Raw genomic sequence first — 17042 nt, forward strand, 5'->3', positions numbered from 1 at the left:
CTTCTTAATCTGTCAGAGAGGAGGCATGACATCAGCAAGCTGCATTCCAAGGTATGGTGGACTGTTACTTAAGCAAATAATATTTCCAGTAGTGTGGTTGGATGAGAAAGAGAACTGGTCCAGGACAGGGGTGTCAAACCTGCAGTCCGTGGGCCAGATGTGTCACTTGCTGGTCACACCCACCCTGTTTTAGCAAAGGGATAAAAGTCGCAATACGTCACATGAAGGCAACATGACGAGAGTTTGACACCCCTGGTCCAGGACAAAAACTCATTTATAACTTTTTCACAGCTACAAATTAGTTACCAAGTACATTACATATACTATCCTATGGATTTATTTCCTTATCATGGCCTTTGATTTCTTCCCACCCACCACATCTTCTTCTTTCATCCTTAGTAAATAAAGTAGTAAATAAAAATAACTTTATTCACTCATCGAATAATGAAATACATTCCGTAAACAGGTATTGTATTCCCTGAAATTGGACGTCATCAGAACCTTGGGGTGCACCTGTGGACACCTGTAGCCAGAAATACAGTATGTCTGGAGGACCTCATGATAAAATTACTTAATGTGATGTTACAAACATTTTGCAAGAGGTTGGCGGTCTTTATCTGAAATCCCATGAAACCGCAAGGAGTCAAAATGTCACAGGTCTGCTAGAGTTTGTACATTTTAACGTGTTCTTCCTTCTCCATTAGTGACAACTCAGTGAAAATGAATTTGTGTGCACTCTGTAATTCAGGAAAAATCAGCTTTTGGAACCTAGGTTCCAAAACCCCAAACCGTTTCTCAGAATGGAGAAATCAATGTTTGCTAGGAAAGGAAGATGTCTGATTCCAGTCGCTATTTTGAATAATAAAATAAGTGGCTTCAGTTGCCAAGGAAGGCGTGGGTAGATTTATGTACATTGATTGTGCAAATTTTCCTGTATTCATCTTTTTGACAGCTAGACAGTACACAGTATCTGCAAAAGAAGGGCTATAATTTTTTTCAGACCCTGAAATGAAGAAACAGGCTCCACTGTTTACATATGATTCATTGGACTACATTCTAAAAAGTTAATGTTAACTATGAAGCTGTGATCAATTTCATTTACTGTAAACTTACAGTCTTTTAAGACCACAGCCAAGGCAGCAACTCCACTTCTCTTGAGCTACTTTTTGCCTCCTAATTGGGTAATCACAGAGAGCTGCCTCCTCTAGATGTATCCCATTCATTTTTGGCCATTAATTACATTGTGTAGCCATTGTCTTTGGCATCCAAAGAGGTTGTTCCTCAAGCTACAGCCAGCACTTGCCTCTGCTCTAAATTCTGGAAATGGTCCTAGCATTGTAATCTAGGTTTGCCACTATATTTATCAGGTGATTATGGCCAGAGGTTATTCAGACTGAATTAGCAAGCTAGAGGAACAGAAAAGAGGAATGAAAGGTGAACACTATGACTGAGAGGCAGAGAGAGGAACGGGTTTTTAAAAGGCAAGCCTTTTTCTAGAGTGGAATGCAGCAATAATACATGGAAAAGTGAGATGAATTATACATTGGATTTCATGGCATTTACTTCCTTGATTACTCTGCTTTCATACAATACATTTCGAGCAAGAAATTCAATTATTTATTTCAAACAACCTCATTGTTTCAATGTTAAAGAAACAAATCCCAAAGCTTATGGGAAAGTAATTTGCTAAATCTTCAGAGATGTCATGACAGAAGTTTTCATGTTCAGAGTCAATCAACACTCATCTTCCCCTCTAGAGCCGAGGTATCACAGTGGTTAGAGTACAGTACTGCAGGTTACTTCCGTTGACTGCCAGCTGCCTGCAATTTGACAGTTCCAATCCAATTCTTCAGCTCTGAACTGAAGAAGCTTCTTGGATGAGAAGCAAAATGTCTTCGAAGAAAAACCAGAAAGTCCAGTTGCCTCTTGAAAAAAGCACCTTTTGGGTCTAAGATTAGTAGTTGCTTTTCTGAGAAGGAAGTTACATTTTTACTTAGAACTAATGCCGATTCTCCTTTGCTTTCTGTACTTTTCAATCAACTAATAAAAAATAATGTGCTCCTTTGACAAAATACTGTACTGATAAAGTTACTAGATGAAGATGGGGTCCTGGTTTTGACTTAAGATATCCCCTGGTGATTAAACAAGATTGTTACCAAGGACTCACTATTGGGCAAAATCTTAATATACCACTGCCATTTCCATGGACAGGAAATTTCCATTTTGAGGAAGCTGCTGTCTTGGAAATTGATGAGCTGTGAAAACACCCAGAAGGAAACTAAGAGTTCTAGTTAGTTTATAGCTAATTAACTCTGATCAGTTTCACTCCTGCTCCCCTTGCTTGGGTTGCTGGATGTGTGGAAGAGTTGGAAGGAAGCGAAGAGAGAAGCAAAAGCTCTGCAAGCAATCAAGATTGCCTGGATCAGTCTCAAATGTTTTTTTGTAATGGAATGAGAAAATGACCTTGGAAGACCGGAGAAGGGAGGAAGAGATGCTACCTAGGGGATGATCAAATAAAAGGGGGAGAAAGCCAGCAATGAGTAACCAGGCAGAAGGAAAAACTTAGAAAGGAACCACCCTAACTTATCAGGTCATAAGAAGAGAAAGAGGAAGATTTTTTTTTTCAGACCTGCTATATTCTGTTAATGTCCTCTTGCAATAAAATACATTTAGTTCATCTGGTCATGTTTTCTGTCTGGTCTATTTAAGAGGTTGACATCAATCTTGCAAGCCTGAAAATACAAATCTCCCACCATCTTTTTTCTTTTACTGCTTGTTAAATTAGGGAAGATCCTTTCTAAGACTTTCTCTGCCCATTACTCATTCGCGGGCTCCCGTCCCTTTTATCTGATTGCTCCCCAGGCAGCATCTTTCCCTTCCTCCCATCTTCCAAGGTCATTCTCACATTCCATTATAGTTTCAAACCAGGATCAAAAGGATTGGGGGGGAAAAAAAAACCTTGGCAATCTCCAAAGTACTGTAATCATAGTCTGATGGCTTCTGGCAATTAAAGTCTCTGTGACATTATGGCAGCGAGCATGGTGAAACCAACAAACCATGGTTGGCGTTACATTTATTATTAGCTGACCTAAAATGTATTGGTGTGCCAACTGAAAGATAATGACCCTTCTTTTTTTTTAGCACTTCTTCAAAATTTGTGATGGAATTATCTTATCAAAATACCCACATTAGGGGAAATCCCATGCAAATATGTCTTTATTGGGGAAGAACCTTAATATTAATTTTCACATGAATTCCGCCATCACAGTTTGATGAAAGAAATGAGTCAAACACGCTTTGAAAGTCTCAAAAGCAATTAAAAGTGAGCCAGTGAAATCCATCTATCCATCTCCAATTACAACTTCACATTCCCTGCATGCCGAACATCTTTGTGGCATGCAACTCTCTATTCTTGCATAGAATCTGTTTGCAGGGATGCTCCCAGCAAGGATTAAGTGTAGAGAAATTGAGAAAGTGCCAAGGAATTAGGCAAGGCTCCACTTTTTAAAATTGTGTGTGTAATTTGAAATGAAAACGATTCCCGAGGAGAGCTCTTTTTTCAAGGAAAAAGATCCTCATTTCATATTATCCACCTGGATCATGTGCATTATTATTATTATTTTCTTTTTAAACTTTTTTTGGGGGATGGGACAACAAATTTCTAAGATAAGGTTGATGTAGTTTTGATCCAGCTTGATTTACAAGGGAAGGTGCCGCATCTTAATTTCATTCCTGGTTAAGAAGGTGCCCCACCAATTACTAGCAAGGATCCCTAAGAGTGGTCGGGCTGCTAATGTTTGTCACCGCATAACTTGGCTTGCCCTCTTTTGCCAACCCAGGCAAGAAATGATTCACAGTTGTGTCTTGAATGAATGAAATAGAAAATCCAAAATATGCCTTTGTCAACAATCATAAATAATAATAAAGAATTGGAAAATAGCTGTCTTAAAATAGAATAGAATTCTTTATTGTCCAAATGTAATTGGACACACAAGGAATTTGTCTTTGGTGCATAGGCTCTCAGTGTACATAAAAAGACAAGATACATTCGTCAAGAATCATAAGGTACAACACTTAATAATAGTCATAAGGTGCAAATAAGCAATGAGAAAACAATCAATATAAATTGTAAGGTTACAAGCAACAAGTTACATTCCTGCAGTCATAAATGGCAGGAGATGGGTGATAGGAACGATGAGAAGACTAATAGTAATAGCAATGCAGCCTTAGTGAGTAGTTTGACAGTGGTGAGGGAATTATTTGTTTAGCAGAGTGATGGAGTAATGGTGGAACCAATCCTGCAGATTTTGTGTTCTGGAACAACTTGTGAAAGTTGTTGTCTGATAACTAAAAGAACTTAAGATAGAAATGATTTTATAACAGCTTTATGTCTTTCTTCTCACGTATGGAACCCCTCTTTCTCCTTGTACTACAGGTCCTGGATTTCGGGTGGCCTGACTTACACACTCCTGCCCTGGAGAAGATATGCAGCATCTGCAAGGCCATGGACACATGGCTCAATGCTGACCCACACAATGTGGTAGTGTTGCATAATAAGGTGAGAGGAAAGAAAGGGAAATCCTTGGAGGATGGTTGCAGAGAGAACTGGGGGGGGGGGTTTGCCTCTGCTTAAGCATCACAATTAAGGCAAATAACATTTAGCACAGGAGTCCCCAACCTTTCCAATTCCGTGGACCAGCAGCGGCAGAACTGGTGGCGGTGGTGGTGGGGAGAGAGGATGGTTTTGTGCATGCACCTGCTGCTTGTGCAAATTGAGCTTCGCACGCTCACACACTTGCCCACCGCTTGTGCGGCCCAGTTCCCAATGGGCTGCAGACCGGTACTGGGTCACGGACCAGGGATTGGTGACCCCTGATTTAGCAAACGGATTGAACCTGGCAAAAGGAGCTTCTGGATAGTTTTTATTCTGATTTTGTAAAGCAAATACATGACCAGTGCATGTAATCTCAAGGCCAGCTTTGTTTATGGCTAGGAGGACTCCCTCATTCTCCTGATTGTAACTGTCTTGCTTATGGCTAAAGAATCATCTTCTGAATTGTTATCCACGAACAGAAAGTGTATTCTTATTTTTGGCAATGTTCTATCTGCTATTGCCATGCTTGTAAGCCATTTGCTAGGCACACAGTTGTGTATTCCTCCCCGTCCCCGATTACTGTAACACAGTTTTTTGCAAACTTTGTGCTAGATTTGGCCTCAGCTGGATGTTCAGCCTGTGCTTCAGATAGTGATGAAAACAGGATGTGTAATCTCAGCCCTGCTTTCTTGTGATGGGAATATTTTCAGCTTTTTCCACCGAACTTCCTGTTCTCACTGTTTAGTTTTCAGTTTTATGGGTATTATTCAGCACTCTTATATAATTGTTTTTTGCTGTGCATTTGTGATTGGTCTATGCATGCTTCTGCATCGCTGGTGCTTCCATTAATTGATATCGTTATGCTTAAAGATGTTCCTCTACTATATCAGATGTTCCTAAATTATATCGGATTTGATGTAGTTCAAAAGTTGATTCCTCTCCCCTGGATATTCTTTTAAGACTGTAGTCTTGAAAGGCATAAAGCATGAGTTTTAGCAACTGCATCAGATAAGGCTTCCCAAAAAATTTTGAAGAAAAAATTGAGTATTGAAACCAGGACGACATTCAGTTAAGTCTACATGCCTAAAACTTCAATAGAAGCTTTCTGCGGTTGTGTTAAGGTAACATGTGTAAGCAGCCGGTTGAAGAGCTGTCAGCTCATTTGTTCAGTGGGCCACACTTTGCTTGCTTTAACCTTGGTTTGTTTGGCTGTTGGTTGACTTAGCCTGCTTGCAAACTCAGCCTATTTATTTAACTTATGGTTCAGTGTCATATGGTTCATATGCAGATCTAGGAAATAGATGGATTCACCAACCAAGGTTGTGTGAAACTTATCCTTCATTGCCAGAACTTGAAAATGAGTTTTTACTGTAACCGTGAGTTTTTACAATTTTTACAGTGGTTAAAATGCAGTATTGCATGCTAATTCTGCCCACTGCCAGCAGTTTGATTCTCACCAGGCTCAAGGTTGACTCAGCCTTCCATCCTTCCGAGGTCGGTAAAATGAGGAATCAGATTGTTGGGGGCAATATGATAACTCTGTAAACCGCCCAGAGCAGATTGTAAAGCACTATGAAGCGGTATATAAGTCTAAATGCTATTGCTACGGCTACTGTAACTAATTTGTTCTTATTCTTTTGGAGCTGCTAGGTATTGAGGTCATAGCTTCCATTCTCTTGCTATTACTCTGCGATTTGTATTACTCCAGTGACACAGCATTATTTGAACTTTTTGTTTTTTCCAATTACATTCTAAAGCACAGTTTAAGTTTCTCATGAAATAAATACATACGTGTGTTCTTACTTCTTTGTTAAACATATTAGCCCCTGGGTTAAATTGCAGAAAATGGAAAAAGTAGGTATGTTGTTATCCTAGGAGAGTTAACATTAAATAAGGGGATGGGATGGAGGGGTCGCAGTATATTCCATGTATCTCAAGGGATATAGGGAAGGAGTAGTTACTCCAGGTAATAGGCTTTCCTGCCCAAAATTCCCTAGGTAGTGGTGCATTTGGGAAAATTTCTAAAACTGCACACTTCGCCCTCTGGGGAACTGCAACACCATAGCACATCACTTTGATTATGTGATTGTGAGTACATGCAAGACATTAAGTTTTGATGAGTTGTGGATTGGACTGGATGACCATTATGACTGTTTCTGACTTCATGTTCTGTGGTTCAATGATTTGATGTCTTTTATGCTTTGATATTGTGGTCTATTTGGGCACGAGTAAAGGGATACACAAAAGGGGCGCGGTGGCTCAGTGGCTAAGACGCTGAGCTTGTCGATCAGAAAGGTTGGCAGTTTGGCGGTTCGAATTGCTAGCCCCCCTGTAACCGAGTGAGCTCCCATTACTTGTCCCAGCTTCTGCCAACCTAGCAGTTTGAAATCACGTACAAAATGCAAGTAGAAAAATAGGAACCACCTTTGGTGGGAAGGTAACAGCGTTCCATGTGCTTTCAGCATTTAGTCATGCCGGCCACATGACCACAGAGATGTCTTCGGACAGCGCCGGCCCTTTGGCTTTGAAACGGAGATGAGCACCGTCCCCTAGAGTGGGGAACAACTAGTGCATACAGTATGTGCAAGGGGAACCTTTACCTTTAAAGGAATATACGGGTAGTCATTGTCTTACTACCATTCATTTAGTGATTGTTTGAAGTTACAACGGCACTGCAAAGAAGTGATTTCTGACTTTTTTTTCATAGTTATGACCATTGCAGCATCCCCATGGTCATGCGATAAAATGTTGGATATTTGGCAGCTGCATGTATTTATGATGGTTGTAGTGTCCGGGGTGTGTGTGTGTGTCTCATGTGATCAGCTTTTGCAACTTCCTAACAAGCAAAGTCAATGGGGAAGTCAGTTTCAGTTAACAACCATATTACTAGTTTAACAACTGCAGTTATTAAACAACTTAATAACTGTGATAAGGAAGGTTGAAAAATCGAGCAAAACTCACTTACCCTGCTTAGCCATAGAGATTTTTTTGACTCAATTGTGATAGAGGACTACCTACAGATACTTTTAAATACTACAGATTTTTTTTAAAAGTTTTTTTTAACACTTATGATATGATTGATTTTTTCACAGAAGCCTCTTGAAATAGAGGGCCTCATGAAATTAATCTGTAGGCTGCAAGTTATATATCCCTGAAACATGTAAAGGCTGACAACAGACTCACAGCCAAATTTGTCATGATGGGGCAGCTGCTCGCATATTTGCTCTGCTCCCAAGAATAGGATCAGATAGGATCCCTGCTTTCAAAAATAGGAAACTGCAACAGAGTACTAACAATTTATCAGATACATCACTTTTCTTCTTGTGTTCCCTTTACCTCTGCCATTTGTGCTGAGATGAGTTAAACATACTTAATACAAGAGAGCGTGGAAGGAAAGGAGAGCTAAATATCTCCATCAGTTCACATCAGGGTAAAAAAAAAAGGGAGATATTCTACTGCCAATGAGAATGGAGGAAAGGAAATAGATGTAGCTGCCCAATCACACTCTGTTCCATGTTCTGCTTGGTCCATTGTGTTTTCCAGGTAGTCCTAGATTCTCGACCACAATTGAGCCCAACATTTCCATTGCTAAACATTTGTTAAGTGAATTTTGCCCCATGTTGCTACCTTTCTTGCCACAGTTCAGCGGTGTGTTATGACCGGTACACCCTGATATGGGTGTACCGGTGCCTGCCGGGAGCACCAGGTACCATTCTGGTATGGTTCTCCAGAGGGCCCACCCGTGCTCCTTACTGGTATTTGAGGTTTTTGGGGCTTCCGCGCACAGGCATGGAGCATACGGCGCCTGTGCAACACTCCGCCGAGCAGCTGGAGCGTTGCAGGCGGTAAGTTCGCATGCACGCGCTGTGCACATGTGCACACACATTGCACATGTTCATGTGGTGGACGCCCGGCTCCGTTGCACCGTACCAGTTGCACCGGGATCCGGAACCCACTGCTGCCACAGTTGTTAAGCAAATCACTGCAATTGTTAAGTAAGTAGCATGGTTGTGCTACTTAACTTAAAGTGAAGGTGGTTCTCTCATTGACTTGGCTTATCAGAAGGTCACGAAAGGGAATCAAATGACCCTAGGACCCTTCAACCATCATACATATGCTATATGTCTTAATTTTGATCATGTGACCATGGGGATGCTGCAACAGGTTGTAAGTGTGAAAAACGGTCAATTTTTTCAGTACTGTTGTAGCTTCGAATGGGCACTAAATAAGCTGTTGCAAGTCAAAGATGACCTGTACTGGCTTTCTAATTTTAGAATGGCCCTTTGATGATGCTCCAATTTGTTCTTCTTCTCTGTGTTCGAGGAGTAACAGAGGTGCACAGGTTTTCTCCAGAATTTTTCGGAGAAGAAAACTCTGAAATAGCGAAACCTACCCCAAAATCCAACCAGCACAGTTATTATTCAAGGGGGCAGCGCCATCTATTGGTTAATTTGCTCCATCGGACAACGATCCAGACACATTTATGGAATAATAACATGTGTTGGTCCTTATAGCACTCTTAATAAATTTTCCTTCCCTTTGGAAACCATTGTTCAATTATGCCTTCCTGTAAAACATTCATGGTTGCTTATTTTTGCTGACTTACTTGAGCTGTGCCTCTGTTAATCCGTCTTAGTATTTGACACTAGACCAGGTGGCATCTGTTCTCATTCAAATAGGTCCATGTTGTGGGGAGTTTATTCCTGGAAACTTGCCAGGAATTTAACCTTTTAAAATTTCAAAACAAATCAATGCCACCCATACCAGACTTTTCTCACCTGATGCCCTCCAGACGTGTTAGAACTGAAGCTTCCAAAATTCTTTAATCGGGTGATGGATGTTAACAAGGCACCTGGGAGCTGCGATCGCAATACAGCTGGAAGATACCAAATTGGGGGAAAAAATTATGCTGCACCAGTGCATGGAGTTTATCAACGATTTGCTTTCAATTTTTCAAAAAGTTCTGATGTATTTTATGACCAACACTAGAGGCATTGTATGGGGAAGCGTAATTGCAAATAGAAATTTGAGTACACATTTCTGGGTGACATTTAAAAAATCAGATTAATGCCCAGCCCCTGCAAAAGGTTAATTGTCCCATGTAATTAAAATCGCTTTTCTTCAGAAAGTGCTATCCAAATGGCATTAGTGAAGATACAAGGCCTGTAGTCTTTCCTCTTCCAGGCAGGATTACTGAGGATGCTGATTTATTACTTCCTTTCAACTTTTCTTTGTGTCTGCAGGGGAACAGAGGTCGAACAGGGGTTGTTATTGCTGCTTACATGCACTATAGCAATATTTCAGCCAGGTAAGAAAACTACATATTGGGGTGTCTATAAAGAGCTAGAAAAGCAGTGGATTTAATTCAGACAGGGTAGTGATGTTGGAAATCTGCTTATTTAGAAACTTATGAAATCCACTTTGATAATAGAATCCCAAACTTTAGACAAAGCCTGATTTCCCTCCCAATATACACTCACAAATACACGTCTTTGCCAAGGCTTCTTGACATGATTGCCAAACAAGATGACATTGTTACAGATTTTAGAAGGTTGCCTAAAATTCTTACATGGATCAGGAAATTGCATGGAGATTTTATCCATAGCCCTTTTTTGCTGTTAGAAAAAGCATCTCTATTTAGTTCATAAGGACAGGATGAATTTTGCTAATCACAAGCACAAAGTAGAGAGACCAAGGAGGGAAAATGAAAACACAAAATACATATTTACACGTAAAATTACTGAACTGGGGTGTATGTGTGTTATTCTCAATATTGGACCGCATTAATGATTGAAGGATGGCATGTTGCATTTCTACAATTAAGTAACCCATCCCCACTCCAGACTAGAAGTTAGAACTTCAAACAGGGAGCAAAATAGTACACTTCTATTACAAAAGACATAGAGTCAGTATCTCATGGTCTAGAAGCAAACGTAAAACACAATACTTTTCTCAAATCTGGTACTTTCTTGATGGGTGGGAATTAGTTAACCCAACTGGAGGGCACCGGGTGGAGAAAGACTGGAAGGAGATGATTAACTTTAAATGGCTGTTTGTAAACTGGCCCAATGTAATTTTAAATTTAAATCAGCAAATGTTATTTTATGGATGCAATTATAGTATTTGTGATTGAACACAAACAATGGTGGATGGATGGGCCAAAGTACTGCAGAAAGAACTCCCAAGGAAACTCTTATCATCCCAGAAGTAGAACTTGTACTGATACTTCTCTTTATTCCACAGTGCAGATCAAGCTCTGGACCGGTTTGCCATGAAGAGGTTTTACGAGGACAAGGTGATCCCAGCTGGGCAGCCATCTCAGAAGAGGTTAGTCTGCCTCTCCTTCTGGGGAAAACCCTTTATGGTGCTTTCAACACATACATGCAGAGATGTTCAGAGGACTCACGGAATCTCTCCATTCACATTAATATTACACTTTTTGTTTGTGTACCTTAGTAAGCCTCAGTATTTTTTATTCATTGCTTGTTCAGAACCAAAATTTAACAAATGACATAGTTATTAAAATTAGAGATAAAGTAGGCTTCAACCCCAATCATAACCCAGTTCAGAACAATAGCTTCCAAGACATACAAGTTTCTGTTGGGTTCTAGACTTCTTCTGCAGTTAGGTACGACCCATCTGTTCATAAAATAAATTTATTTAACGAATGTAGGATCAACTGATTTTGCTTGGAAAACTTTAATGTTTGCAGATATTGTAGTTGCAAACGCAGATAATGATCCTCAGAACATATATAATGCTGAAATTCCTACTGAATTTTCTTCAGCTTCTAATGCATTTCCAGTCAATTTCACTTGGTGGTGCTGAGCCAACAAAAATCTGTGTGCAGCATTTTTGATGGGCAAAAGACATCCAAACTTGTAGCCTCTAAAGCTTCTTTGCATGCCTTTCATTTTGAAGGACATCATAAAAACTTCAATATCGGTATCTGAACTTTGAAGAAGAATCTTTCTTATGGCAGTCTTTTCAGTGGTGAAAATAATTATCATTATTATTTCTTACACTCATATACAGTATGTGTAATTGTTGAAAATAGCAACCTCACTTTTCTTTTCTTTTTCGTGTTTGCTCTAAAGACAAGAGAGATTGAAAGAAAGAAAAATATGAGAATGCATTTTAATTTTTTTCACAAAATGATATGACTTAAAATAAGAAATTTTAATAAATTATTTTATTAAAAGAAGCACCCTCCACAAATCCTTAAATTATTTGAGAAGGCTCTCTCTCTCTCTCTCTCTCTCTCTCTCTCTCTCTCTCTCTCTCTCTCTCTCTCTCTCTTCTCTCTCTCTCTCTCTCTTTCTCTCATCTATCAATATCTATCTATCTATCTATCTATCTATCTATCTATCTATCTATCTATCTATCTATCTATCTATCTATCATCTATCATCTATCATCTGTCTGTCTGTCTGTCCGTCCATCCATCCATCCATCCATCCATCCATCCATCCATCCATCCATCCAAATATTTGAAAAAATCCCACACAGAAGTTTTAGATGGCATAAATGTCCCCTTCAACTCTAGTGACTCATTGAAGTATAAATATTCCAAGAGACTCTATCTAAATACCCTGCTACTATTTTTGTTTCTACTCTAGATATGTCTATTACTTCAGCGGTCTGCTGTCTGGCACCATCAAAATGAACAACAAGCCCCTCTTCTTGCATCATGTCATCATGCATGGAATACCCAACTTTGAATCCAAAGGAGGTAACTGACCTTTCCATCACACATTCAATTATAGGTCGCCACTGGGTGGAAAGATACCATATGGGTCCTTACAACTTTTATTTTTCTTCACTGACTACCTTTCTGGCTAGAGGGGTTCCAAAGGAACACGGTTGCAAGCATAGTGAAGTGACGGAATGGACTACACCATTTTCAAGAATCAGTGGGAGAAAGCTGTTCTTGAATTATCTCCTATGGTACAGTCTCTATAGAAATAAAAAGCCAGATGGGAAATGGGATTGCTCCTACGGATGTTCTAGGGTTGTGTTTAAAGGGATTTCATCTTTCCTGGGAGCAACACTCCTCATTTGTAGCTGAAAATGGTGAAGCCTCTTCTACTGTTTCTGCATTCTGCTTCCTATTCCTATTCCACAGACTGCCTTCAGTCTTTGTTGCTATAAAGACAGCTTAGCTGTATGAGTAAATAAATCCAAGAAGGGACGAACAGAGAAGTGTAAAATCTGGTTTATTGTCTGTGTTAAAAGACACAACGATTACAATTTACTCAATGCAGTTATAGAGTAATTTGTATCCTAACGAGTAGGTTAAGCTTTCAGCAGTCTAAAAAGTACATGGTTGATTCATCAAAATATCTCTCTCTCTGTAACTTGATTGTGGCTGGTCTGGATGTTGGGCATATAATTCACAAACCGAAAGCTATCTTAGTTTATTTAATTTTCTATTTCCTGAGTTTTGACACTTAACAGAGTCCTATATCAGACTTGAGCAGAGAAAGCATTAAGCCAATGTTAGTCTCCCACAGCAATTTGAAGATGTGTGGACTTCACCTCCCAGAATTTGCCCAGCCAGCATGTGTCTAAACACTGTAGTTAAACTGTCTCAAAATAAAGTATAAACCTACTGTTTGACCACGCCTTACTGCTTCCCACAACTTCTAGCACTGACACAAACCAAGTGTTGTTTGTTACAAGGAGGATATTGTCATTCTCCTCCAGTGAGACTGTTTGCCTTGCTCCCTTCATGTTGCTTTCTCTGTAACTAATCTGTAACGAAGGTCCCTTTTTCTCTGTCTGTTTTGTTTCTTAGGCTGCCGGCCCTTCCTCAAGATATATCAGGCAATGCAACCGGTCTACACATCAGGAATCTAGTAAATGGAGTTGCCATTATTATTTTGATTTCCAGCACTCAGATTTCTTCTCGGTCCTGATGCAAAGCCGAGTAGAACTTTCTATGAGCTTTGCAGTAGAGGTGGTATCCTGCAGACCTAGTTCCGTGTGTTATTCTGAGTTTTGATCTAGAGTATATGGCTGACACGGAGACCCATGCTGTTCCTGGGGCTGCATTTATTTATTTATTTATTATAACTGAAGCGTATAAAGAATCTCAGGAGACTTAGCAGCTCTGTATCATTCTTTCCCACTCTTCTCTTCATAGCTTTCAGCTTAATTTTATTTATGCTATTTTAACGTATATATTGCCTTTTCCCTAAAGATTTACAGATAGTTATGCAGAATTAGCTTTTATTTTATTGTTTAAAATTCTGAGATAGGTTGGGTTGGAAAAGCATTATTGGCTCAGTTACCCAGAAAGAAATAACCTCACTGATTAAAGTTTATTTCCCTCTTCTATCGACTTGAATTTAAATCAACCATTTATTAATCAGTTTGAGGTATACATGCAATCAATCTCCATGAAACCTTTATTGAAGAAAAATATATATGAAACAGGGCAACATCTTTATTGCTTTCCCTTCCATTCAAATCAGCAGATGGTACCATTAAATCATAATGCCATCAATCACAATTTACCTTGGCTGATATTGACCAACTAAAATTGAATTTATTCAATGAATTTGCTCAAGTGAAGCTCTGGAACAATGAAAGAACAGCAGGATATTGGATGAAACGAAGATTTTGGCAAACCTTTGTCCACATATATATAAGAAATTCTTGCTTTTGAGGTATTCATGTGCATAACAGAAAGCTTAGAAGTGGAAATGCTGACTAGGTCGAGATATACTAACTGCTCACTGTAAATTCTGGAGCAGATTGCATGAAGGATAGATACAAGAAAATTTGATAAGGTCATTCCTGGAAAGTCATCATTTTTGTGGATCATTACCTTTTTGCTACAGGTAAACTACTGGATCAGTTTCTAATGCTGATCACAGCAGATCTAAGCAGTGTTTCAGGATCAGTAAAAATGATTTAGCAATTGTAGCACAAAGCAAAAGTAGACACACTAAAATAACAGAGTGGTTTCTTCTTTTAAGAAAAAAAATTATCAAGAAGTTCAAGAGGTTATGCATAGCAGTTGTTTCTCTCATATATTCCCCCAAACAACCCTGTGAGGTAAATTGGGCCGAGGAAGAGTGATGGGCCAATAACTTGAAACCTGGGTTTTCCTGGTCTTGGTCTGACATTTTAATGACACCGCCTTGACTGATGCCTGGACCTGGCAGATGAAATGAATCTTAGCTATTGAGTTGCTTTGATTGTCCTCCACATTTTCTTTCTTTTTATAGCAATGTGCAGGGGGACAGCCAGACAAGCATCTGTATCACCATAGAACCAGGACTCCTCTTAAAGGGAGATATTTTGGTAAGAGTCAAAACTTGCACGCTTTCATTTTTATCACTGTGGGCTTTTAGATTGTAAAAGTTGGCACCCTATTTAAAGACTCCAGAATAAGAGGCTTAAGAATGTCGCAACCTGTAGTCTGCATTCCTATGTACTTAAGCAGAGTTCACTGTCTTTGTGGGGAAATGCAGAGAAAGGATATCTTTGCAGCACCAAGTGTAGAATTCCTGCAAGTGGCTAGAGTCATTCCTATTCTCAGGTAGGTTCCCAGGTGATGGCATGTTTCATTTTGTCTCCTTTATGCCCTCTTTCACTGGCAGCTGAAATGCTATCACAAGGAATTCCGTAGCCCGACTCGGGATGTAATCTTTCGGGTGCAGTTCCATACCTGTGCCATTCATGATCTGGCTATTGTCTTCAATAAAGAGGACCTGGACGATGCCTTTAAAGGTAAAGACAATGTTGTTCAAGAAAAGAGAGTGAGTGGGTGACACGTAGTACTAAAATGCACGACATTGAGGAGGCCATTGTAACCAAGTTGTGGCTTTTCTAGAATGGTCCACTCTATAGTACCAGGGTGAATGCCTGGGAGGCAAAATCAATATTTTTAGTATATCTTCAGTTTAGAAGGCATTTCACTTTATTTAGTGAGCACTTGTGAGACGTTCAGAAAGGAATTATATGTACTGTGATTGTAAACATTCCATTCCATTGTTTTATATTATCACCCTCAGATACTCTATGTAGTTTTGGATTATTTAGGTTAGATCATATCTGACATGTAACAAAGTTGGTATTTAGGCCTATGATTTCCCCATGCTCTTTATTTTACCATCTTTATCTTCTTTTTGTTTGCTGAATGAGATTCTAGTTGGTCATTTTTATATGGTATGCAGGAGTCTGTCTAGGAGTCTGCAAAAGCAGCCTAGGAGATTTTTAATTTTTTTCCCCCTCAGGTTTTTATGGAGCACTGAAATATCAGACAGTAGATCCTACTCTAATTGTTCTGCCAGTAGTGGACAAAAATCAGTGCTTGAGGAAAATAATGATCGTATGGCCATGCGCCATTCCAGGGCCAATGCTATCCAAAAGGAAATTCTTCTTTGGATAGCACAGCAGGCTCCTGTGCCTTGTTAACAATCCCTGTCTATGCTTGAAGAGGATAAGTTCCCCAAATGAATTTATTTTTCATTTTGCACATGAAGCAAGATAAATAGAATAGAACAGAATTCTTTATTGGCCAAGTATGATTGGCCACACAAGGAATTTGTCTTTGGTGCATATGCTCTCAGTGTACATAAGGAGAATAAAATACATTCATCAAGAATAAAAAGATACAACACTTAGTGATAGTCAAGGTTACTAATAAGCTATCAAATCGTACTAGGAAACAAATAAAAATATAAATTGAAAGATACAAGCAACATGGTTATAGTCATAAGTGGGGAGAGATATATACTAGGAAGGAAGAGAAGAATAATAGTAATACTGTCTTAGTAAATTATTGACAGTGTTGTGGGAATTCGTTGTTAAGTAGGGTGATGGCATTCAGGAAAAAACCAGTCCTTGTATCTAGTTGTTCTGGTGTGCAATGTCCTATAGCAGTGATGGCGAACCTAAGGCACGCGTGCCACAGATGGCACGCGGAGTCATTTGTCAGGGCACGTGAGGCGCTGCCCTGTTAGCTGGCCAGCACGCATGCGCGTGCTGGCCAGCTGAGTTCACCCTTTTTAAAAGCCATTTTTCGGCCTCCCCAGGCTCCAGAGGCTTTATAGGAGCCTGGGGAGGGCGAAAAGAGCCCCCCGCCCTCCCCGGAGGCCCTCCGGAGACTTCATGAGCTTCCGTGAAGCCTCCAGAGCGTAAAAAACCAGCCCTAAACGGACTTCCAGTTTGCTCAGAAGGTCGTTGTGAGCGCTCCGAAGGCGTCTGGGAGGCCTCTGGATGCTCCCTGAGGTCTTCGGAGCGCTCAAAACGACCCTCCGAGCAAACAGGAAGTGATTTCCGGTTTGCTCGGAGGGTCATTTTGACTGCTCCGAAGGCTTCAGGGAAGCCTCTTGAAGGTCCCTGAAGCCTCCAGAGGGCATCCGGGGGGGCGTGGGAGGCTGTTTTCCCTTCCCCAGGCTCCTATAAAGCCTCTGGAGCCTGGGGAGGGCGAAAA

At 40.0% G+C, this 17042-nt stretch overlaps 1 protein-coding gene across 10 annotated transcripts in view; it reads left to right on the forward strand.

The window, feature by feature from the left end:
• The window catches only part of TNS1 (tensin 1), a 401394-nt gene that overhangs the window by 284870 nt on the left and 99482 nt on the right, over positions 1-17042 (forward strand). For all 10 annotated transcript variants that reach the window (XM_081935971.1, XM_081935975.1, XM_081935973.1 and 7 more), the window contains 8 exons: positions 1-51; positions 4436-4558; positions 9838-9902; positions 10838-10921; positions 12214-12326; positions 13392-13452; positions 14830-14905; positions 15205-15334. In XM_081935971.1, coding sequence (XP_081792097.1) covers positions 1-51; positions 4436-4558; positions 9838-9902; positions 10838-10921; positions 12214-12326; positions 13392-13452; positions 14830-14905; positions 15205-15334 — 703 coding nt within the window. The remainder of the gene's footprint in view (positions 52-4435; positions 4559-9837; positions 9903-10837; positions 10922-12213; positions 12327-13391; positions 13453-14829; positions 14906-15204; positions 15335-17042) is intronic.

This window comes from Natrix helvetica, assembly GCF_964273705.1.
Source record: "Natrix helvetica genome assembly, chromosome: 1".
Lineage (NCBI taxonomy): Eukaryota > Metazoa > Chordata > Lepidosauria > Squamata > Natricidae > Natrix > Natrix helvetica.